The 24,206-nt window shown below is 51.1% G+C and overlaps 1 protein-coding gene and 1 long non-coding RNA gene across 15 annotated transcripts; one reads left to right on the forward strand and one right to left on the reverse strand.

The window, feature by feature from the left end:
* Nucleotides 1-884: 884 nt before the first annotated feature.
* LOC120990555 (RING finger protein 145-like) lies at nucleotides 885-24,001 on the reverse strand. 9 transcript variants are annotated; one of them, XR_005776441.1, is made up of 13 exons: nucleotides 23,847-24,001; nucleotides 17,458-17,783; nucleotides 17,269-17,377; nucleotides 17,100-17,191; nucleotides 15,134-15,369; nucleotides 14,881-15,056; nucleotides 14,666-14,806; nucleotides 4,876-5,058; nucleotides 4,638-4,785; nucleotides 4,484-4,535; nucleotides 4,398-4,449; nucleotides 4,124-4,175; nucleotides 3,982-4,055 (listed from the first exon to the last, which is right to left on the reverse strand). XR_005776441.1 is itself a non-coding variant. In XM_040419443.1 (12 exons), the coding sequence occupies exons 2-11, from the start codon at nucleotides 17,612-17,614 to the stop codon at nucleotides 4,135-4,137; spliced, it is 1,335 nt and encodes a 444-aa protein (XP_040275377.1). In that variant the 5' UTR covers nucleotides 17,615-17,783; nucleotides 23,847-24,001; the 3' UTR covers nucleotides 3,976-4,055; nucleotides 4,124-4,134. The 9 variants fall into 9 exon arrangements, 6 of the variants coding, with proteins under 6 accessions (XP_040275372.1, XP_040275373.1, XP_040275374.1 ...); XR_005776440.1 differs by lacking the exon at nucleotides 4,484-4,535 and adding an exon at nucleotides 4,210-4,261 and having other exon boundaries at nucleotides 4,009-4,055; XR_005776439.1 differs by lacking the exon at nucleotides 3,982-4,055 and adding an exon at nucleotides 4,210-4,261 and having other exon boundaries at nucleotides 4,123-4,175.
* Nucleotides 2,859-4,691, forward strand: LOC120990557. Of its 6 annotated transcripts, none has more exons than XR_005776447.1 (12): nucleotides 2,859-2,919; nucleotides 3,090-3,141; nucleotides 3,312-3,363; nucleotides 3,432-3,483; nucleotides 3,518-3,569; nucleotides 3,604-3,809; nucleotides 4,014-4,065; nucleotides 4,134-4,185; nucleotides 4,220-4,271; nucleotides 4,408-4,459; nucleotides 4,494-4,545; nucleotides 4,648-4,691. It is a non-coding gene; the product is annotated as an uncharacterized LOC120990557 (long non-coding RNA). The 6 variants fall into 6 exon arrangements; XR_005776444.1 differs by lacking the exon at nucleotides 2,859-2,919 and having other exon boundaries at nucleotides 3,059-3,141; nucleotides 3,604-3,655; nucleotides 3,758-3,809; XR_005776442.1 differs by lacking the exon at nucleotides 2,859-2,919 and having other exon boundaries at nucleotides 3,059-3,141.
* Nucleotides 24,002-24,206: the final 205 nt, after the last annotated feature.

Below are 24,206 nucleotides of genomic sequence, written 5' to 3' on the forward strand. Positions count from 1 at the left end.
GTCCTCTGCTGGTCACTAGATAGTACTACTGTCCGATTACACAGTACAGCGGTGTCCTCTGCTGGTCACCAGATAGTACTACTGTCCGATTACACAGTACAGCAGTGTCCTCTGCTGGTCACCAGATAGTACTACTGTCCGATTACACAGCACAGCAGTGTCCTCTGCTGGTCACCGGATAGTACTACTGTCTGATTACACAGCACAGCGGCGCCCTCTGCTGGTCACAGGATAATACTACTGTCTGATTACACAGCACAGCGGTGACCTCTGCTGGTCACAGGATAATACTACTGTCTGATTACACAGCACAGCGGCGCCCTCTGCTGGTCACCGGATAGTACTACTGTCTGATTACACAGCACAGCGGTGACCTCTGCTGGTCACCGGATAGTACTACTGTCTGATTACACAGCACAGCTGCACCCTCTGGTGGTCACAGGATAATACTACTGTCTGATTACACAGCACAGCGGCGCCCTCTGCTGGTCACAGGATAATACTACTGTCTGATTACACAGCACAGCGGCGCCCTCTGCTGGTCACCGGATAGTACTACTGTCTGATTACACAGCACAGCGGTGACCTCTGCTGGTCACCGGATAGTACTACTGTCTGATTACACAGCACAGCTGCACCCTCTGGTGGTCACAGGATAATACTACTGTCTGATTACACAGCACAGCGGCGCCCTCTGCTGGTCACAGGATAATACTACTGTCTGATTACACAGCACAGCGGCACCCTCTGCTGGTCACAGGATAGTACTACTGTCTGATTACACAGCACAGCGGTGACCTCTGCTGGTCACAGGATAGTTCTACTGTCTGATTACACAGCACAGCGGCGCCCTCTGGTGGCACATGAAGATGTTTCAGTCTGGAGGCAGAAAATAAAAGGTTTTATTTTATAAATCCTTATTACAGACATCCAGGCTCTGAAGGGTAAGGGGTAGGGGAGACGATGGGTATAATCCACCCCCCAGGATGAGCCACTTAACCTCCCACACTGGGGCCCTGGTATCCCAGCCACTCTCCTTAAAGGGGCGGTCCATTCTAAACCTGAGGAGGTGACGCACAGGTGAGAAGGCAGCGCGGCGTACAGATACCAGTCACATCAGCTGACCAATACTGCCATAGAGCATGCTCAGTCTGTAAAAACAGATATGTTTAATGAACGCAGCTCTGGGAGTGACTGGAGTACGACATATACTGTAGTAAAACAGGAGAATAAAGAATGCAGCTCTGGGTGCGACTAGAGTGTAAGACATGCTAATACAGAAAAGTACTGAATACAGCTCTGTTTGTAACTGGAGAAGAAGACATGATGTAACGGAATAAGGAAGACAGTTCTGGGTGTGACTGGAGTATTATACATGATGTAACTGAATACAGAAGCAGCTTTGGTTGTGACTGGAGTATTAGACATGATGTAACTGAATACAGAAGCAGCTTTGGTTGTGACTGGAGTATTAGACATGATGTAACGGAATACAGAAGCAGCTTTGGTTGTGACTGGAGTATAAGACAGGAGGTAGTGCAGGAGCAGTGTTTCCGGGCTCCTTGTAAGAATCTATCCTCCATCCGGTCCAGATGGCACATTATAAATATGGGAGGCGCTGCGCAGGAGATGACCCCCATCCTCCCTGCAGTGTGACAGTCTCACTGTAGGGGGCAGTCAGCACCGCACCTCCTGTCAGCTATTACCCGCTTCCTCCTCGCCGGTCCCTCCCTGCTGTGTGACTCCTCCCCCAGGCCCCGCCTCCTCTTCTGATCCCGCCCCTTCCCTGGCGGCAGAGGGCTTCACAGGCTGGTGGCAGAGCGGGCAGGCGTCCTGCACATACAGCCACTTCCTCAGACAGTCCGGGTGGAAGAAATGGCTGCAGGCGGTGACCACGGCCACGGACATCTCCTGTGAGGAGGAGAGAAGGAGACAGGTCAGTGTACGGACACACACCTCAGCGGCCCCCAGGGGCCCATCAATATCACAGCTGGAAGCTGAACTACCCCCGAGTGCCAGGCAGGAGGAGGCAGCCTCACACAAGTATGACTGCAGCTCTGGCAGTGACTAGAGGACAGGATCAGACGGACCTGGAAGCAGATGGAGCAGAGGTCGTTGTGGGCGCTCAGCTGCTCCTGGGACGCCCTCAGTAAGACGCTGATCTTGTTGGCCGCTTCTCTCCTCAGCAGATAGCTGCTCCAGCCGGACTGTGCCCTCAGCCAGACGTTAACGTACGAGTGGACGGTGATGACTGAGACGCCGATCCAACTCCACTCGCCGAACATGGACTCCCAGACGCCGTACGCCACCACACACAGCGCCACCAGGAACTCCAGCACCCGGCTCACTGCCTTCACACCGTAAATGATCTCATCCATCCGCTCCACCCCGCCGTCCTGGAGGAGCTCCACCATGAAGAGGGCGTACAGGAAGAGCGTGCCCAGCACCTGGGAGAAAGGGCACTCCTGAAATCCTCTGTGCTGCTGGACACCAGGAGCGCAGCGAGCACTTACCTGCAGGGAGGTCAGGAGGCAGCTGGACACCAGGAGCGCAGTGAGCACTTACCTGCAGGGAGGTCAGGAGGCAGCTGGACACCAGGAGCGCAGTGAGCACTTACCTGCAGGGAGGTCATGAATGCAGTGAGCACTTACCTGCAGGGAGGTCAGGAGGCAGCTGGACACCAGGAGCGCAGTGAGCACTTACCTGCAGGCAGGTCAGGAGCGTAGTAAGCACTTACCTGCAGGGAGGTCTGGAGGCAGCTGGACACCAGGAACGCAGTGAGCACTTACCTGCAGGGAGGTCAGGAGTGCAGTGAGCACTTACCTGCAGGGAGGTCAGGAGTGCAGTGAGCACTTACCTGCAGGGAGGTCAGGAGGCAGCTGGACACCAGGAACGCAGTGAGCACTTACCTGCAGGGAGGTCAGGAGCGCAGTGAGCACTTACCTGCAGGGAGGTCCGGAGTGCAGTGAGCACTTACCTGCAGGGAGGTCAGGAGTGCAGTGAGCACTTACCTGCAGGGAGGTCAGGAGTGCAGTGAGCACTTACCTGCAGGGAGGTCAGGAGTGCAGTGAGCACTTACCTGCAGGGAGGTCAGGAGGCAGCTGGACACCAGGAGCGCAGTGAGCACTTACCTGCAGGGAGGTCAGGAGTGCAGTAAGCACTTACCTGCAGGGAGGTCAGGAGTGCAGTAAGCACTTACCTGCAGGGAGGTCAGGAGTGCAGTAAGCACTTACCTGCAGGGAGGTCAGGAGCGCAGTGAGCACTTACCTGCAGGGAGGTCAGGAGCGCAGTGAGCACTTACCTGCAGGGAGGTCAGGAGGCAGCTGGACACCAGGAGCGCAGTGAGCACTTACCTGCAGGGAGGTCATGAATGCAGTGAGCACTTACCTGCAGGGAGGTCAGGAGCGCAGTGAGCACTTACCTGCAGGGAGGTCAGGAGGCAGCTGGACACCAGGAGCGCAGTGAGCACTTACCTGCAGGGAGGTCAGGAGCGCAGTAAGCACTTACCTGCAGGGAGGTCAGGAGGCAGCTGGACACCAGGAACGCAGTGAGCACTTACCTGCAGGGAGGTCAGGAGTGCAGTGAGCACTTACCTGCAGGGAGGTCAGGAGGCAGCTGGACACCAGGAACGCAGTGAGCACTTACCTGCAGGGAGGTCAGGAGCGCAGTGAGCACTTACCTGCAGGGAGGTCCGGAGTGCAGTGAGCACTTACCTGCAGGGAGGTCAGGAGTGCAGTGAGCACTTACCTGCAGGGAGGTCAGGAGGCAGCTGGACACCAGGAGCGCAGTGAGCACTTACCTGCAGGGAGGTCAGGAGTGCAGTAAGCACTTACCTGCAGGGAGGTCAGGAGTGCAGTAAGCACTTACCTGCAGGGAGGTCAGGAGTGCAGTAAGCACTTACCTGCAGGGAGGTCAGGAGTGCAGTAAGCACTTACCTGCAGGGAGGTCAGGAGCGCAGTGAGCACTTACCTGCAGGGAGGTCAGGAGCGCAGTGAGCACTTACCTGCAGGGAGGTCAGGAGGCAGCTGGACACCAGGAGCGCAGTGAGCACTTACCTGCAGGGAGGTCATGAATGCAGTGAGCACTTACCTGCAGGGAGGTCAGGAGCGCAGTGAGCACTTACCTGCAGGGAGGTCAGGAGGCAGCTGGACACCAGGAGCGCAGTGAGCACTTACCTGCAGGGAGGTCAGGAGCGCAGTAAGCACTTACCTGCAGGGAGGTCAGGAGGCAGCTGGACACCAGGAACGCAGTGAGCACTTACCTGCAGGGAGGTCAGGAGTGCAGTGAGCACTTACCTGCAGGGAGGTCAGGAGTGCAGTGAGCACTTACCTGCAGGGAGGTCAGGAGTGCAGTGAGCACTTACCTGCAGGGAGGTCAGGAGCGCAGTGAGCACTTACCTGCAGGGAGGTCAGGAGGCAGCTGGACACCAGGAGCGCAGTGAGCACTTACCTGCAGGGAGGTCAGGAGCGCAGTAAGCACTTACCTGCAGGGAGGTCAGGAGGCAGCTGGACACCAGGAACGCAGTGAGCACTTACCTGCAGGGAGGTCAGGAGTGCAGTGAGCACTTACCTGCAGGGAGGTCAGGAGTGCAGTGAGCACTTACCTGCAGGGAGGTCAGGAGTGCAGTGAGCACTTACCTGCAGGGAGGTCAGGAGGCAGCTGGACACCATGATCAGCAGCCAGAAGTCCATATCGAAGAAGTGTGAGAGTTTATAGGCCATGAAGGAGGGGAAGACGAGGAGGAGGAGGCACATGCTGACCCCGCGGAGATGCTTCCACAGACTCCTGAGAGAGGAGAGGACATCAGTGCATCAGCCCCAGCCAGACACTCAGGTCCAGTAATACTTCATAGTACCCCTCCTCTGGTTTTCTTACTTATTACCAGTGGCGGCCAGTGCCAGGACTATGGGGTCGGAGATCTCCACCATAGACTGGAGAGTGGAGGTGACCACGATGAAGAGGATGATACTCAGGAGGAACGTCCGCTGCAGGACATGGAGGTCCAGGAGGCCGGTCTGTAGAGCCAGGAGCATCAGTGTTACTCCCTCTGTTACTCCCCTGTCCAGACACACAGCAGGTTAATACCCCGTTACTGCCCTATGTATACACACAGTATATTAATACCCCTTGTTACTGCCCTATGTATACACACACAGTATATTAATACCCCTTGTTACTGTCCTATGTATACACACACAGTATATTAATACCCCCTGTTACTGTCCTATGTATATACACACACAGTATATTAATACCCCCTGTTACTGTCCTATGTATATACACACACAGTATATTAATACCCCCTGTTACTGTCCTATGTATATACACACACAGTATATTAATACCCCCTGTTACTGCCCTATGTATACACACACAGTATATTAATACTCCCTATTACTGCCCTATTTAGATATACAGTATATTAATACTCCCTATTACTGCCCTATTTAGATATACAGTATATTAATACGCCCTGTTACTTCTCTATGAAGACACACAATTTAAATCCCCACAATTTTTATTAAAGGCCTTGTCCGTTTTCAGAGCTGAACCCGGACATCCCTCCATTTCCCCCCCCGGCAGCCCCCCTGAGGCTAGATTTGGAGCAGTTCATGCTCTGATGCTCTCCTTTGCCCTGCGCTAAACCGTGCAGGGCAAGGGCATTTTTTGGAGATCCGGTGACGTACTGGGCTCCACTTAGGGTTGCCAGGCGGGGGCTTCCACCCAGCAGTGACCCCGGCACCGATGGGCGGACTTTGGTGCTGCCCTAGCCTGTAAAACGGCTAGGGCAGCGATAAAGCCCGCCCATCAGAGTCGGTGACGTCACCGAACACACTGCCGGGTGGAAGCTTCCGCCCGGCAGTGTGTTATTGTAAGTAAAAGAGCCCGTGCGCTGCGCGATTTAGCGCAGGGTAAAAGGAGAGCATGAACTGCTCCGATGCTGAAGTCAGGGGGGACTGTCGGGGTGATATTATAGGCATGTCCTCCGGGTTCAGCTCTGGACCTGGACAACCCCTTTAAGGGTCAAACAAAGTTTTCCATACAAGTTGACATCCAACTCATTTTTACTTTTGTTCCTTTTTAACCCCTCGCACTGCGGTGCATCTCTATGAAGGAGGAGGAGTCAAGGAATGTAACATCTCCAAGCACCAAACATCCTGACCCATTGTCCCTCTGTATTTCTTGGTTTATAAAGAACCTTTTCGTATCTTTTAATCTTATTAACCAAACGGAGCCGTTCGATCACATCTGGAACTGAGCCGTACGATCACATCTGGAACATCCCGCGTAATGCAAAGCCTCGCCAAAAACATTACCTTTTTTAAGAGAATCTTTTTATATTTTTTGACAGTTTACCCCTGAAGAGATCGCCTAATATCCAGCATTCCACCCGAGAAGGAATCACTACCTTCAATTTTTGGGTAATAAAGTCATCAATCGCAACCCAATATTCTTTTAGTTCTGAGCAAAACCAGAACATACGTGTGGAGGCAGCACCCGGCGAGTCCCACCGACGACGATTCGAGGTGTTCCTCGCCCCCCAATTATTAAACATGACCTAGAACTACAACGTGATTGGACTTGTATGGAGGAGCACAGATGGCTGTATTCCCCGCCAGGACTTACTAACCCGTCTCCCAGCCCCTCGATAGCGCTCTGGATCCCAGTCAGGTATCATAGGAAGATCTGCTCACCAGGGTCCTGCACAATGGGATCCTCTTCCATTCACAAAATACCCATAACTGAGCAGATATAAAGTAACCCCTAGAATATAGAAGGTTCAGCAGTCTTACCGGCCGGTGCGTCTTATACGGTAACTGGTCAAAAACTATCCTTCTGCCGGTCGATAGATGTCAATTTTCTAAGGAGGGGCCTTTGAATATCTTGAAGATTGCGAATACATTCGAATATTTGGGTAGGAGGATATCTCCCAAGATTGAAGATTTTGTACAGCTTCATTTGATTCCACTTTTGAGCAAATTAAGGTAAAAAAAATCCCGTTGTGGCTCCGACTTCCTTATATCCCTAGTGAAGATGGTGACCCTACTCCAAACGCCTCTATAGCATTAGGAACTCCCCACTATGGATCGAGGAGAAGAAGTTTTTTTAATTAATTGAGAGAATTATTACTTACTTACTTTGGGGAAGAAAGCAGATAAGACTTAAAATGGAATATCTCTGCAAGCCGATGGAAGGCGGAGGGTTAAACCTTCCCTACTTCAAGGGCTACGTCACTGCCTCCCAATTGTGGTTGTATTGAGAATGGGAGAAAAGGCAGTTTTGTAGAATCTATGATAATACGGTCACTTTACTTGATTAACGCCTGTCAGGAGTATAGAGGATGGGTGGGAATAAGGGGATCACGGTGCTGCACGCCCCTCTGGCAAGTAAAATGAGAGGTACTTGGGATGTCCCGAATCACCATTTTGGGCAGCCAGTACCTCACTTACTTCTATCAGGGAAGTTGGTCGATCCCAGACGAAAGCACTCTATGGTCACACTTCCAGGTAGGACGGCACCCTGAGACGAGGGCGTCCATCTAAAGGTAGGAAAACCTACAGATATCTAGTGGCATCTTTAGCAGCGCTGCACCACGACGCGAGTCGTTTTTGAATGCGCGGACATCATCACGCGCCGACGTAGCGTCATGACGTCAGCGCGTCCTTATGCTAGGAATATCACCAGAGCAAAGAGAAGAAGGGGCTTATTACTAGATGAATTAGTGAGGGATCAATACTGGCAAAAATACAATATCCTTTATCCTGCACAGGTGCACGAAGGGAGAATATACACAGTTTATCTTGGTTTAGATACTTTCAGATATGTTCGGCACTTTCTAGTGTAAAGGGAAAGTGGTTGTTTGATCTAGACACATCTAGACCTCTGACGGGGGCAGAAGGTTAGGACTGCTCAGCTTTATAAATGATTAGTTAAAGCACTAATAACACATGCTCCCCCGGGCGAAGGGCTTGGGGTGCAGAGTGTTTAAGGACTGAAATGGAGGATTGGGAAAATATATTTGCACATTTAAGATTAGTGTCTTATAACCCTAATCACGTTGTGGTGCAATTTAGTATCTTACACAGAATGTATGTGACGCCAGTATGGCTTAAGAAGTACTTGTAATTACCCACGGCGCGATTCTCCGGGCACTGAACACTTACATATGGTTTGGTCCTGTAGAGAATTAAAAAGATATTTGGGGGGGGCAATCGATGGCTTTATTACTCAAGACCTGAGAGTAGCGATCCCTGGGACGGTAGAATGCCGGATACTGGGCGATCTCTCTGAGGTAAAGTGCGACCAGTATGAAAGGATTCTCTTTAATAATGCTTGTGGCGATACTCCTGACTGCACGAGCATGGTTACTACCCGATACTCCAAGTGTGGATTCATGGTAAAGCTTGGTTAGAAAGATCAAAGGAAATAGTCTATAGGCAGAGAAAGGTGAAAGATGTGGGGGATCGGGAAGATGTACGTTCCCTGGCTCTTAACCCTTTATTCATCCCCTTGTTCCAGATTCTGGGATGGAGGGGATAGGAGACGCATCGCTAGGGGAGGGGGGGGGGGATGGAAAAATATTAATGTTTATGATAATTTTTTTTAGTATGTCTAAATTAATACTTAAAAAAAAAAAAAAAAAAAAATTTATAATAATAATAATAATAATAATAATAATAATAATAATAATAATAATGCTCCAGACCAAAAAAAAAAAATACCTAGTAGCCATTGGCTCCTGAACTGAAAAATTTAGGAGCCAAATTAAATTTTTAGTTGCCAAATCGAAACCAAATCAAAATTTGGGAATCGTGACAACGCTACGCCGATCAGATCGGCGCAGGGTTGTCTTCGATACCAAAATTTTGATTCGCTTTCGTCACCATAAAAAAGTATTGCGATACTCAATACCGCGCAAAAAAACAAAACAAAAAAAAACAAACAAAAAAAGCCGCGTGCATTTCGCATTTTATGAAACGTTCGGCCCATAATAGAACAGTCCGATCCTATTTTTTGGGGTGGCAAGGCGACAAAAAAATGGCGAATGCTCACCGCATAGGGTTACCGATATTTTGAAATAATTTAACAGTTTGGACTTTTCGGACACAGCGCTATGTAATATGTTTATTTATTGTTTATATATTTTATATGTAAAATTGGGAAAGCAGGGATTTAAACGTAATATTTTAGGGCACTTTCACACTTGCGTTTTTCTTTTCCGGCGTAGAGTTCCGTCACAGGGGCTCTATACCAGAAAAGAACTGATCAGGCATATCCCCATGCACTCTGAATGGAGAGCGATCCGTTCAGGATGTATCAGGCAAAAGAGAAAACCGCAGCATGCTACGGTTTATCTCCGGCGAAAAAAACAGAAGACTTGCCTGAATGCCGGCATTTTTCCCCATAGGAATGTATTAGTGGCGGATCCGTCTGTCCGCATGACAAGCAGAGAGATCCGTTCTTGCAATGCATTTGTGAGATGGATCCACATCCGGATTCGTCTCACAAATGCTTTCAGTCACATCCAGATCGGAGGATCCGGCGGGCAGTTCTAACGACGGAATTGCCCGCCGGATCACACTGCCGCAAGTGTGAAAGTAGCCTTTTACTTACTATTAGCCCCCTTAGGGGCTGGAACCCTTGTCCTATTCACCCTTAGCCCCTTTCACATGAGCGGGATTTCCGCGCGGATGCGATGCGTGAGGTGAACGCATTGCACCCGCACTGAATCCGGACCCATTCATTTCTATGGGGCTGTTCATATGAGCGGTGATTGTCACGCATCACTTGTGCGTTGCGTTAAAATCGCAGCATGCTCTATGTTGTTTCTTTTTTCACGCAACGCAGGCCCCATAGAAGTGAATGGGGCTGCGTGAAAATCCATTCACTGTGTTATTGTCCCTTATAAGATGGTTATAAGAGGAATATAATAGCATTCTGAATACAGACTGCAAAGTAGAAGGTCAGTATAATAAACATTGGTGGCGCAGTGCTCTCCCCCCCCCACAATAATAAACATTGGTGGCGCAGTGCTCCCCCCCCACAATAATAAACATTGGTGGCGCAGTGCTCCCCCCCACCCAATAATAAACATTGGTGGCGCAGTGCGCCCCCCCCCCACAATAATAAACATTGGTGGCGCAGTGCTCCCCCCCCACAATAATAAACATTGGTGGCGCAGTGCTCCCCCCCCACAATAATAAACATTGGTGGCGCAGTGCTCCCCCCCCAATAATAAACATTGGTGGCGCAGTGCTCCCCCCCCCACAATAATAAACATTGGTGGCGCAGTGCGCCCCCCCCACAATAATAAACATTGGTGGCGCAGTGCTCCCCCCCCACAATAATAAACATTGGTGGCGCAGTGCTCCCCCCCACCCAATAATAAACATTGGTGGCGCAGTGCCCCCCCCCCCCACAATAATAAACATTGGTGGCGCAGTGCTCCCCCCCCCACAATAATAAACATTGGTGGCGCAGTGCTCCCCCCCCAATAATAAACATTGGTGGCGCAGTGCGCCCCATCCCCCCACAATAATAAACATTGGTGGCGCAGTGCGCCCCATCCCCCCCCAATAATAAACATTGGTGGCGCAGTGCTCCCCCCCCACAATAATAAACATTGGTGGCGCAGTGCTCCCCCCCCCCCCAATAATAAACATTGGTGGCGCAGTGCTCCCCCCCCAATAATAAACATTGGTGGCGCAGTGCGCCCCATCCCCCCACAATAATAAACATTGGTGGCGCATTGCTCCCCCCCCAATAATAAACATTGGTGGCGCAGTGCGCCCCCCCCAATAATAAACATTGGTGGCGCAGTGCGCCCCCCCCAATAATAAACATTGGTGGCGCAGTGCGCCCCATCCCCCCACAATAATAAACATTGGTGGCGCAGTGCTCCCCATCCCCCTCCCGTCTCTCTTCTGATTGGCGGCAGCAGCAGCACAGGGAGGGACAGACTCCTCCTCGTCACTGCTGAGAAGAACATCGGTGGCGGCGGGCAGAGAACCACCATCTCCTGTGCCCGCTGCTGTATTCAACGGCAGAGCTGCGGCGGGGGGTCTAGTCACAAATGGCGACAAAACTAAAAAGTCTTATCGCCATTTGTAAACTCTAAGTCGCCATCTGGAGCCCTGAATAATATACCCTATCACTGCCCTATGTAGTCATACAGTATATTAATACCCACTATCACTGCCCTATGTAGTCATACAGTATATTAATACCCACTATCACTGCCCTATGTAGTCATACAGTATATTAATACCCACTATCACTGCCCTATGTAGTCATACAGTATATTAATACCCACTATCACTGCCCTATGTAGTCATACAGTATATTAATACCCACTATCACTGCCCTATGTGGTCACACAGTATATTAATACCCCCTATCACTGCCCTATGTGGTCACACAGTATATTAATACCCACTATCACTGCCCTATGTGGTCACACAGTATATTAATACCCACTATCACTGCCCTATGTAGTCATACAGTATATTAATACCCACTATCACTGCCCTATGTGGTCATACAGTATATTAATACCCACTATCACTGCCCTATGTGGTCACACAGTATATTAATACCCACTATCACTGCCCTATGTGGTCACACAGTATATTAATACCCACTATCACTGCCCTATGTAGTCATACAGTATATTAATACCCCCTATCACTGCCCTATGTAGTCATACAGTATATTAATACCCACTATCACTGCCCTATGTAGTCACACAGTATATTAATACCCACTATCACTGCCCTATGTAGTCATACAGTATATTAATACCCACTATCACTGCCCTATGTAGTCACACAGTATATTAATACCCACTATCACTGCCCTATGTAGTCACACAGTATATTAATACCCACTATCACTGCCCTATGTAGTCATACAGTATATTAATACCCACTATCACTGCCCTATGTGGTCACACAGTATATTAATACCCACTATCACTGCCCTATGTGGTCACACAGTATATTAATACCCACTATCACTGCCCTATGTAGTCATACAGTATATTAATACCCACTATCACTGCCCTATGTGGTCATACAGTATATTAATACCCACTATCACTGCCCTATGTGGTCACACAGTATATTAATACCCACTATCACTGCCCTATGTGGTCACACAGTATATTAATACCCACTATCACTGCCCTATGTAGTCATACAGTATATTAATACCCCCTATCACTGCCCTATGTAGTCATACAGTATATTAATACCCACTATCACTGCCCTATGTAGTCACACAGTATATTAATACCCACTATCACTGCCCTATGTAGTCATACAGTATATTAATACCCACTATCACTGCCCTATGTAGTCACACAGTATATTAATACCCACTATCACTGCCCTATGTAGTCACACAGTATATTAATACCCACTATCACTGCCCTATGTAGTCACACAGTATATTAATACCCACTATCACTGCCCTATGTAGTCACACAGTATATTAATACCCCCTATCACTGCCCTATGTAGTCACACAGTATATTAATACCCCCTATCACTGCCCTATGTAGTCACACAGTATATTAATACCCCCTATCACTGCCCTATGTAGTCACACAGTATATTAATACCCCCTATCACTGCCCTATGTAGTCACACAGTATATTAATACCCACTATCACTGCCCTATGTAGTCACACAGTATATTAATACCCACTATCACTGCCCTATGTAGTCATACAGTATATTAATACCCCCTATCACTGCCCTATGTAGTCACACAGTATATTAATACCCCCTATCACTGCCCTATGTGGTCATACAGTATATTAATACCCACTATCACTGCCCTATGTGGTCACACAGTATATTAATACCCCCTATCACTGCCCTATGTGGTCACACAGTATATTAATACCCCCTATCACTGCCCTATGTAGTCACACAGTATATTAATACCCCCTATCACTGCCCTATGTAGTCATACAGTATATTAATACCCACTATCACTGCCCTATGTGGTCACACAGTATATTAATACCCACTATCACTGCCCTATGTAGTCATACAGTATATTAATACCCACTATCACTGCCCTATGTAGTCATACAGTATATTAATACCCACTATCACTGCCCTATGTAGTCACACAGTATATTAATACCCACTATCACTGCCCTATGTGGTCACACAGTATATTAATACCCACTATCACTGCCCTATGTAGTCACACAGTATATTAATACCCACTATCACTGCCCTATGTGGTCACACAGTATATTAATACCCCCTATCACTGCCCTATGTAGTCACACAGTATATTAATACCCACTATCACTGCCCTATGTAGTCACACAGTATATTAATACCCCCTATCACTGCCCTATGTAGTCATACAGTATATTAATACCCACTATCACTGCCCTATGTAGTCATACAGTATATTAATACCCACTATCACTGCCCTATGTAGTCACACAGTATATTAATACCCACTATCACTGCCCTATGTAGTCATACAGTATATTAATACCCACTATCACTGCCCTATGTGGTCATACAGTATATTAATACCCACTATCACTGCCCTATGTGGTCATACAGTATATTAATACCCACTATCACTGCCCTATGTAGACATACAGTATATTAATACCCACTATCACTGCCCTATGTGGTCATACAGTATATTAATACCCACTATCACTGCCCTATGTAGTCATACAGTATATTAATACCCCCTATCACTGCCCTATGTGGTCACACAGTATATTAATACCCACTATCACTGCCCTATGTAGTCACACAGTATATTAATACCCACTATCACTGCCCTATGTAGTCATACAGTATATTAATACCCACTATCACTGCCCTATGTAGTCATACAGTATATTAATACCCACTATCACTGCCCTATGTAGTCATACAGTATATTAATACCCACTATCACTGCCCTATGTGGTCATACAGTATATTAATACCCACTATCACTGCCCTATGTAGTCATACAGTATATTAATACCCACTATCACTGCCCTATGTGGTCATACAGTATATTAATACCCACTATCACTGCCCTATGTGGTCACACAGTATATTAATACCCCCTATCACTGCCCTATGTGGTCATACAGTATATTAATACCCCCTATCACTGCCCTATGTAGTCATACAGTATATTAATACCCACTATCACTGCCCTATGTAGTCATACAGTGTATTAATACCCACTAATACTGCCCTATGTAGTCATACAGTATATTAATACCCACTAATACTGCCCTATGTAGACACACAGTATATTAATACCCCTATTAGTGCCCTATGTAGACACACAGTATATTAATACCCACTAATACTGCCCTATGTAGACACACAGTATATTAATACCCCTATTAGTGCCCTATGTAGACACACAGTATATTAATACCCACTAATACTGCCCTATGTAGACACACAGTATATTAATACCCCTATTAGTGCCCTATGTAGACATACAGTATATTAATACCCACTAATACTGCCCTATGTAGTCATAAAGTATAATACCCACTATTACTGTCCTATGAAGACACACAGTATATTAATACTCACTATTACTGCCCTATGTAGACATAGCAGATTTATACCCTTTGTTACTCCCCCACATAATACTTCCAGCATATAAATACCTGTGCATGACGTTCCCGTTCTGTAAGGCGCTATACCCCAGCAGGTAGAACTTGCAGAGGTTCAGCGCTCCCAGCGCCAGGTAGGAGACCGTGAAGGTAAGTCCGAGCAGACAGTACGGGGTCCCGCAGCATTCTGCCACACTGGAGGGGACACACAGAGGGGTACAAATACAGGGAACCCCAACATATAATCTACACACATAGAAGAGATTTACCTATTGAGGAAGATGAATAGGGGCCCCTGCTGCTCCAGGGCCCCAGGCTTAGAGGACAATGTGCTGAATACATGAAGAACAAAGATGACCAACCAGAAGACCAGGAAGATGAGCGGGACGGCGAGCTGGGACCAGAGCGACACCCCGACTGCCAGCAGCCTGGAGAGTTCAGTCACCTGCCATAACCAGGAGGGAGGTGTTACACCCGCACAGAACACCCATGTACGGAGGACACACCCAGATATCGCCCTACCTGATACAGCTCCTCGTAGGCCGCCCTGATGAGGCTTTGGAGTCCTCCCAGGCTGGTCAGTGCAGTGTACGTCATCACCAGCAGGGACGGGGCTATAGACAGCGCGCTGAGGACAGGGAGAACCTGCAGGGGGAGCCCCGCCAGCCGAGCCAGCAGGGGCAGGATGGGAGCCGAGAAGAGCCACACTTGGCGTGTCCTCATCAGCATGGAGCAGAGCACCGCCACCATCACCAGCCCTGCAGAGAAACCACAGCACAAACCCAGTCACCTCCGAGAGCCAGCCGCCCCGCACAGGACACCCCCCCATCAGTGGCAGAGCCGTATATACCGGTCACCTCTGAGAGCACGCCTCCCCGCACAGGACACCCCCCATCAGTGGCAGAGCCGTATATACCGGTCACCTCCGAGAGCCAGCCGCCCCGCACAGGACACCCCCCCATCAGTGGCAGAGCCGTACATACCGGTCACCTCTGAGAGCACGCCTCCCCGCACAGGACACCCACCATCAGTGGCAGAGCCGTACATACCGGTCACCTCCGAGAGCCAGCCGCCCCGCACAGGACACTCCCCATCAGTGGCAGAGCCGTACATACCGGTCACCTCTGAGAGCACGCCTCCCCGCACAGGACACCTCCCATCAGTGGCAGAGCCGTACATACCTGTCACCTCTGGGAGCACGCCGCTCCACACAGGACATCCCCCCCATCCCCCATCAGTGGCAGAGCAGTACATACCGGTCACCTCTGGGAGCACGCCGCTCCACACAGGACATCCATCAGTGGCAGAGCCGTACATACCAGTTACCTCTGGGAGCACACCGCTCCACACAGGACATCCCCCCCCCCCCCCCCCCATCAGTGGCAGAGCCGTACATACCGGTCACCTCTGGGAGCACGCCGCTCCACACAGGACATCCCCCCCCCCCCCCCCATCAGTGGCCGTACATACCGGACACCTCTGGGAGCACGTCGCTCCACACAGGACATCCCCCCCCCCCCATCAGTGGGAGAGCCGTACATACCGGTCACCTCTGGGAGCACACCGCTCCACACAGGACATCCCCCCCCCCCCCCCCCATCAGTGGGAGAGCCGTACATACCGGTCACCTCTGGGAGCACACCGCTCCACACAGGACATCCCCCCCCCCCCCCATCAGTGGGAGAGCCGTACATACCGGTCACCTCTGGGAGCACACCGCTCCACACAGGACATCCCCCCCCCCCCCCATCAGTGGCAGAGCCGTACATACCAGTTACCTCTGGGAGCACGCCGCTCCACACAGGACATCCCCCCCCCCCCCATCAGTGGCAGAGCCGTACATACCGGTCACCTCTGGGAGCACACTGCTCCACACAGGACATCCCCCCCCCCCCCCCATCAGTGGCCGTACATACCGGACACCTCTGGGAGCACACCGCTCCACACAGGACATCCCCCCCCCCCCATCAGTGGCAGAGCAGTACATACCGGTCACCTCTGGGAGCACACCGCTCCACACAGGACATCCGCCCCCCCATCAGTGGCCGTACATACCGGTCACCTCTGGGAGCACCCCACTCCACACAGGACACCCCCCCCCATCAGTGGCAGAGCCGGACATACTGGTCACCTCTGGGAGCACGCCGCCCCGCACAGGACACCCCCGATCAGTGGCAGAGCCGTACATACCGGTCAACACCAGGAGCATGCCTCCCCGGACAGGACTCCCCCCTCCCGTCTGGGAGCACGCTGCTCCACACAGGACACCCCCCCCCCCCCTCTGGGAGCACGCTGCTCCGCACAGGACACCCCCCCCCCCTTTCGTCTGGGAGCACGCTGCTCCGCACAGGACACCCCCCTCCCCTCTGGGAGCACGCTGCTCCGCACAGGACCCCCCCCCATCAGTGGCAGAGCCGACATACCGGTCACCTCTGTGAACCGGCACGGCCCGTACATAACAGGCAATGTGCTGCGGCGATGTCCTCACCTGACAGCGTGCTGATGTTGCGTGTCAATGAGGCGTGATCCCCGTAGACAGTCCCTGACCGCCCCGCCGCCATCTCCTGACGGACGTAGTCCCTGAGGATACAGAGAGGAACAGCAATCAACCCCACAGGTGGAGGATGTGGATTTCTAACAAGATGGGGGTCACCTACCTGCTGGTCTGATGGGCCACATACAGCAGCAGTGCGGTCAGGAGGTAGAGGTAGAGGTGGAGCAGACAGCGCAGGGGCAGGAGCAGCAGCACCGCGCACATCACCTGACCTGCCGGGAGGAATAAGAGAGGGTCACTGAATGTTAGCATTACCAGAAAGTAACAGACAACATGGCGGAGCCGTCCTCACCCAGGTAGTAGACGTCCTGCATGGACAGGGCCCCGAGGACGGAGGGGTCATAGGTCAGGAGGGTGAAGTCCTGGGGGTCCCAGCGGTACAGCAGGTCCAGAGCCACAATGCAGGGAATGCGGAGGACAACATTGGCAGCTCCCTCCAGCTGGGACATGTTCAGCACCGCGCACACTACACACCACTATCCTGCGTCCTGCGGCACCGCGCACACTACACCCTGCAGAGCTACTCCATGCTGCTCCGCTCATCACCACCGCACCAGAAGAACCGCCAACCAGAGAGTATGGAAACCGGTGAGATGTGAGAAGAAGGAACCGGAGGACCTGAAAGAGACCAGAGTATGAGACGGCACCTGATCATACAACGCAGGGGTCCGATAATCCAGAAACCACTGGTCCAGGATATACCGCCACATACATACCTCACATCACACTATAGACCCCCCTCATACCTCACACTATAGACCCCCCCCTCATACCTCACATCACACTATAGACCCCGCCCCTCATACCTCACATCACACTATAGACCCTCCTCATACCTCACATCACACTATAGACCCCCCCCCTCATACCTCACATCACACTATAGACCCCCCCCTCATACCTCACACTATAGCCCCCCCCTCATACATCACACTATAGACCCCCCTCATACATCACACTATAGACCCCCCTCATACCTCACATCACACTATAGACCCCCCCCTCATACCTCACATCACACTATAGCCCCCCCCCTCATACCTCACATCACACTATAGACCCCCCTCATACCTCACATCACACTATAGACCCCCCCCTCATACCTCACATCACACTATAGACCCCCCCCTCATACCTCACATCACACTATAGACCCCCCCCTCATACCTCACATCACACTATAGACCCCCCCCTCATACATCACACTATAGACCCCCCCCCTCATACATCACACTATAGACCCCCCTCATACCTCACATCACACTATAGACCCCCCCCTCATACCTCACATCACACTATAGACCCCCCCCTCATACCTCACATCACACTATAGACCCCCCCCTCATACCTCACATCACACTATAGACCCCCCCCCCCCCTCATACCTCACATCACACTATAGACCCCCCCCTCATACCTCACATCACACTATAGACCCCCCCCTCATACCTCACATCACACTATAGACCCCCCCCTCATACCTCACATCACACTATAGACCCCCCCCTCATACCTCACATCACACTATAGACCCCCCCCCTCATACCTCACATCACACTATAGACCCCCCCCTCATACCTCACATCACACTATAGACCCCCCCTCATACCTCACATCACACTATAGACCCCCCCCTCAAACCTCACATCACACTATAGACCCCCCTCATACATCACACTATAGACCCCCCCCTCATACCTCACATCACACTATAGACCCCCCCCTCATACCTCACACTATAGACCCCCCCTCATACCTCACATCACACTATAGACCCCCCCCTCATACCTCACATCACACTATAGACCCCCCCCTCATACCTCACATCACACTATAGACCCCCCCCCTCATACCTCACATCACACTATAGACCCCCCCCTCATACCTCACATCACACTATAGACCCCCCCCTCATACCTCACATCACACTATAGACCCCCCCCTCATACCTCACTATAGACCCCCCCCTCATACCTCACATCACACTATAGACCCCCCCCTCATACCTCACATCACACTATAGACCCCCCCCTCATACCTCACATCACACTATAGACCCCCCCCTCATACCTCACATCACACTATAGACCCCCCCCTCATACCTCACATCACACTATAGACCCCCCCTCATACCTCACATCACACTATAGACCCCCCCTCATACCTCACATCACACTATAGACCCCCTCCTCATACCTCACATCACACTATAGACCCCCCCCCTCATACCTCACATCACACTATAGACCCCCCCTCATACCTCACATCACACTATAGACCCCCCCCCTCATACCTCACATCACACTATAGACCCCCCCCCTCATACCTCACATCACACTATAGAGTCACCCCCCCTCATACCTCACATCACACTATAGAGTCACCCCCCCTCATACCTCACATCACACTATAGACCCCCCCTCATACCTCACATCACACTATAGACCCCCCCCTCATACCTCACATCACACTATAGACCCCCCTCATACCTCACATCACACTATAGACCCCCCTCATACCTCATCACACTATAGACCCCCCTCATACCTCACATCACACTATAGACCCCCCCCCTCATACCTCACATCACACTATAGACCCCCCCCCTCATACCTCACATCACACTATAGACCCCCCCCCCTCATACCTCACATCACACTATAGACCCCCCCCCCCTCATACCTCACATCACACTATAGACCCCCCTCATACCTCACATCACACTATAGACCCCCCCCTCATACCTCACATCACACTATAGACCCCCCCTCATACCTCACATCACACTATAGACCCCCCCCTCATACCTCACACTATAGATACCTCACATCACACTATAGACCCCCCCCCTCATACCTCACATCACACTATAGACCCCCCTCATACCTCACATCACACTATAGACCCCCCTCATACCTCACATCACACTATAGACCCCCCCTCATACCTCACATCACACTATAGACCCCCCCTCATACCTCACATCACACTATAGACCCCCCCTCATACCTCACATCACACTATAGACCCCCCCTCATACCTCACATCACACTATAGACCCCCCCTCATACCTCACATCACACTATAGACCCCCCTCATACCTCACATCACACTATAGACCCCCCTCATACCTCACATCACACTATAGACCCCCCCTCATACCTCACATCACACTATAGACCCCCCCCCTCATACCTCACACTATAGATACCTCACATCACACTATAGACCCCCCCCTCATACCTCACATCACACTATAGACCCCCCCCCTCATACCTCACATCACACTATAGACCCCCCCCCTCATACCTCACATCACACTATAGACCCCCCCCTCATACCTCACATCACACTATAGACCCCCCCTCATACCTCACATCACACTATAGACCCCCCCTCATACCTCACATCACACTATAGACCCCCCTCATACCTCACATCACACTATAGACCCCCCTCATACCTCACATCACACTATAGACCCCCCCTCATACCTCACATCACACTATAGACCCCCCTCATACCTCACATCACACTATAGACCCCCCTCATACCTCACATCACACTATAGACCCCCCCTCATACCTCACATCACACTATAGACCCCCCCTCATACCTCACATCACACTATAGACCCCCCCTCATACCTCACATCACACTATAGACCCCCCTCATACCTCACATCACACTATAGACCCCCCCCTCATACCTCACATCACACTATAGACCCCCCCCTCATACCTCACATCACACTATAGACCCCCCCCCTCATACCTCACATCACACTATAGACCCCCCCCCTCATACCTCACATCACACTATAGACCCCCCCTCATACCTCACATCACACTATAGACCCCCCCTCATACCTCACATCACACTATAGACCCCCCTCATACCTCACATCACACTATAGACCCCCCTCATACCTCACATCACACTATAGACCCCCCTCATACCTCACATCACACTATAGACCCCCCCTCATACCTCACATCACACTATAGACCCCCCTCATACCTCACATCACACTATAGACCCCCCTCATACCTCACATCACACTATAGACCCCCCCCTCACATCACACTATAGACCCCCCCCCCTCATACCTCACATCACACTATAGACCCCCCCCCCCCCTCATACCTCACACTATAGATACCTCACATCACACTATAGACCCCCCCCTCATACCTCACATCACACTATAGACCCCCCTCATACCTCACATCACACTATAGACCCCCCCTCATACCTCACATCACACTATAGACCCCCCTCATACCTCACATCACACTATAGACCCCCCTCATACCTCACATCACACTATAGACCCCCCTCATACCTCACATCACACTATAGACCCCCCCTCATACCTCACATCACACTATAGACCCCCCCTCATACCTCACATCACACTATAGACCCCCCTCATACCTCACATCACACTATAGACCCCCCTCATACCTCACATCACACTATAGACCCCCCTCATACCTCACATCACACTATAGACCCCCCCTCATACCTCACATCACACTATAGACCCCCCTCATACCTCACATCACACTATAGACCCCCCTCATACCTCACATCACACTATAGACCCCCCCTCATACCTCACATCACACTATAGACCCCCCCCTCATACCTCACATCACACTATAGACCCCCCCTCATACCTCACATCACACTATAGACCCCCCCTCATACCTCACATCACACTATAGACCCCCCCTCATACCTCACATCACACTATAGACCCCCCTCATACCTCACATCACACTATAGACCCCCCCTCATACCTCACATCACACTATAGACCCCCCCTCATACCTCACATCACACTATAGACCCCCCCCCCCCTCATACCTCACACTATAGATACCTCACATCACACTATAGACCCCCCCTCATACCTCACATCACACTATAGACCCCCCTCATACCTCACATCACACTATAGACCCCCCTCATACCTCACATCACACTATAGACCCCCCTCATACCTCACATCACACTATAGACCCCCCTCATACCTCACATCACACTATAGACCCCCCTCATACCTCACATCACACTATAGACCCCCCTCATACCTCACATCACACTATAGACCCCCCTCATACCTCACATCACACTATAGACCCCCCTCATACCTCACATCACACTATAGACCCCCCTCATACCTCACATCACACTATAGACCCCCCCTCATACCTCACATCACACTATAGACCCCCCTCATACCTCACATCACACTATAGACCCCCCCTCATACCTCACATCACACTATAGACCCCCCTCATACCTCACATCACACTATAGACCCCCCTCATACCTCACATCACACTATAGACCCCCCCTCATACCTCACATCACACTATAGACCCCCCTCATACCTCACATCACACTATAGACCCCCCCCCCCTCATACCTCACATCACACTATAGACCCCCCTCATACCTCACATCACACTATAGACCCCCTCATACCTCACATCACACTATAGACCCCCCCTCATACCTCACATCACACTATAGACCCCCCTCATACCTCACATCACACTATAGACCCCCCCCCCTCATACCTCACATCACACTATAGACCCCCCCCCCTCATACCTCACATCACACTATAGACCCCCCCCCCTCATACCTCACATCACACTATAGACCCCCCCCCCTCATACCTCACATCACACTATAGACCCCCCCCTCATACCTCACATCACACTATAGACCCCCCCCCCCCTCATACCTCACACTATAGATACCTCACATCACACTATAGACCCCCCTCATACCTCACATCACACTATAGACCCCCCCTCATACCTCACATCACACTATAGACCCCCCCCCCTCATACCTCACATCACACTATAGACCCCCCCTCATACCTCACATCACACTATAGACCCCCCTCATACCTCACATCACACTATAGACCCCCCCCCCTCATACCTCACATCACACTATAGACCCCCCTCATACCTCACATCACACTATAGACCCCCCCCCCCCTCATACCTCACATCACACTATAGACCCCCCCCCTCATACCTCACATCACACTATAGACCCCCCCCCCCCCCCTCATACCTCACACTATAGATACCTCACATCACACTATAGACCCCCCCTCATACCTCACATCACACTATAGACCCCCCTCATACCTCACATCACACTATAGACCCCCCCCCTCATACCTCACATCACACTATAGACCCCCCTCATACCTCACATCACACTATAGACCCCCCCCTCATACCTCACATCACACTATAGACCCCCCCTCATACCTCACATCACACTATAGACCCCCCCCCTCATACCTCACACTATAGATACCTCACATCACACTATAGACCCCCCCCCCTCATACCTCACATCACACTATAGACCCCCCTCATACCTCACATCACACTATAGACCCCCCTCATACCTCACATCACACTATAGACCCCCCTCATACCTCACATCACACTATAGACCCCCCTCATACCTCACATCACACTATAGACCCCCCCCTCATACCTCACATCACACTATAGACCCCCCCTCATACCTCACATCACACTATAGACCCCCCCTCATACCTCACATCACACTATAGACCCCCCCTCATACCTCACATCACACTATAGACCCCCCCTCATACCTCACTATAGACACCTCACAGCTGTCTCCGGCGCTGAGCTCTCCTCTCACTTCAGGTCCCAGGACAGATGACGCTGCCGTCATGACGCTGAATCCGCCATGTTGTGTGAGGGCAGATGTACGGCAGCTGCGCACTTACCACGAGTCTTTCATATCCGCCATGTTTTCTGCTGGCAGTGGATCGTACCTGCGCATGCGTATATTCCGATATGCTGCGCCCCTGGCGGTACACTAGGGTAATGTCCTGCTCTCTCCTCACAGAGGGCTTCAGATACGGCAGCCATGATGATCTCAGCTCCTCTGGGAGCCGAGGGTCTGTGCTCAGCTCTCTCCATCATATAGCGGCCATGATTCTGATTATTATCTCCTATTAAT

The sequence above is a fragment of the Bufo bufo genome, chromosome 2 (genome assembly GCF_905171765.1).
Source record: "Bufo bufo chromosome 2, aBufBuf1.1, whole genome shotgun sequence".
In the NCBI taxonomy this organism is placed as follows: domain Eukaryota; kingdom Metazoa; phylum Chordata; class Amphibia; order Anura; family Bufonidae; genus Bufo; species Bufo bufo.

Excerpts from the sequence above, each read along its gene's own strand:
- LOC120990555 (XM_040419438.1), bottom strand. The coding sequence starts at position 17,614 with ATGTCCCAGCTGGAGGGAGCTGCCAATGTTGTCCTCCGCATTCCCTGC. Across the intron at positions 17,378-17,457 it reads GCAGGACGTCTACTACCTGG|GTCAGGTGATGTGCGCGGTG; the intron begins GTGAGGACGGCT and ends TCCTCCCGGCAG. Across the intron at positions 14,807-14,880 it reads CTATTCATCTTCCTCAATAG|TGTGGCAGAATGCTGCGGGA; the intron begins GTAAATCTCTTC and ends TGTCCCCTCCAG.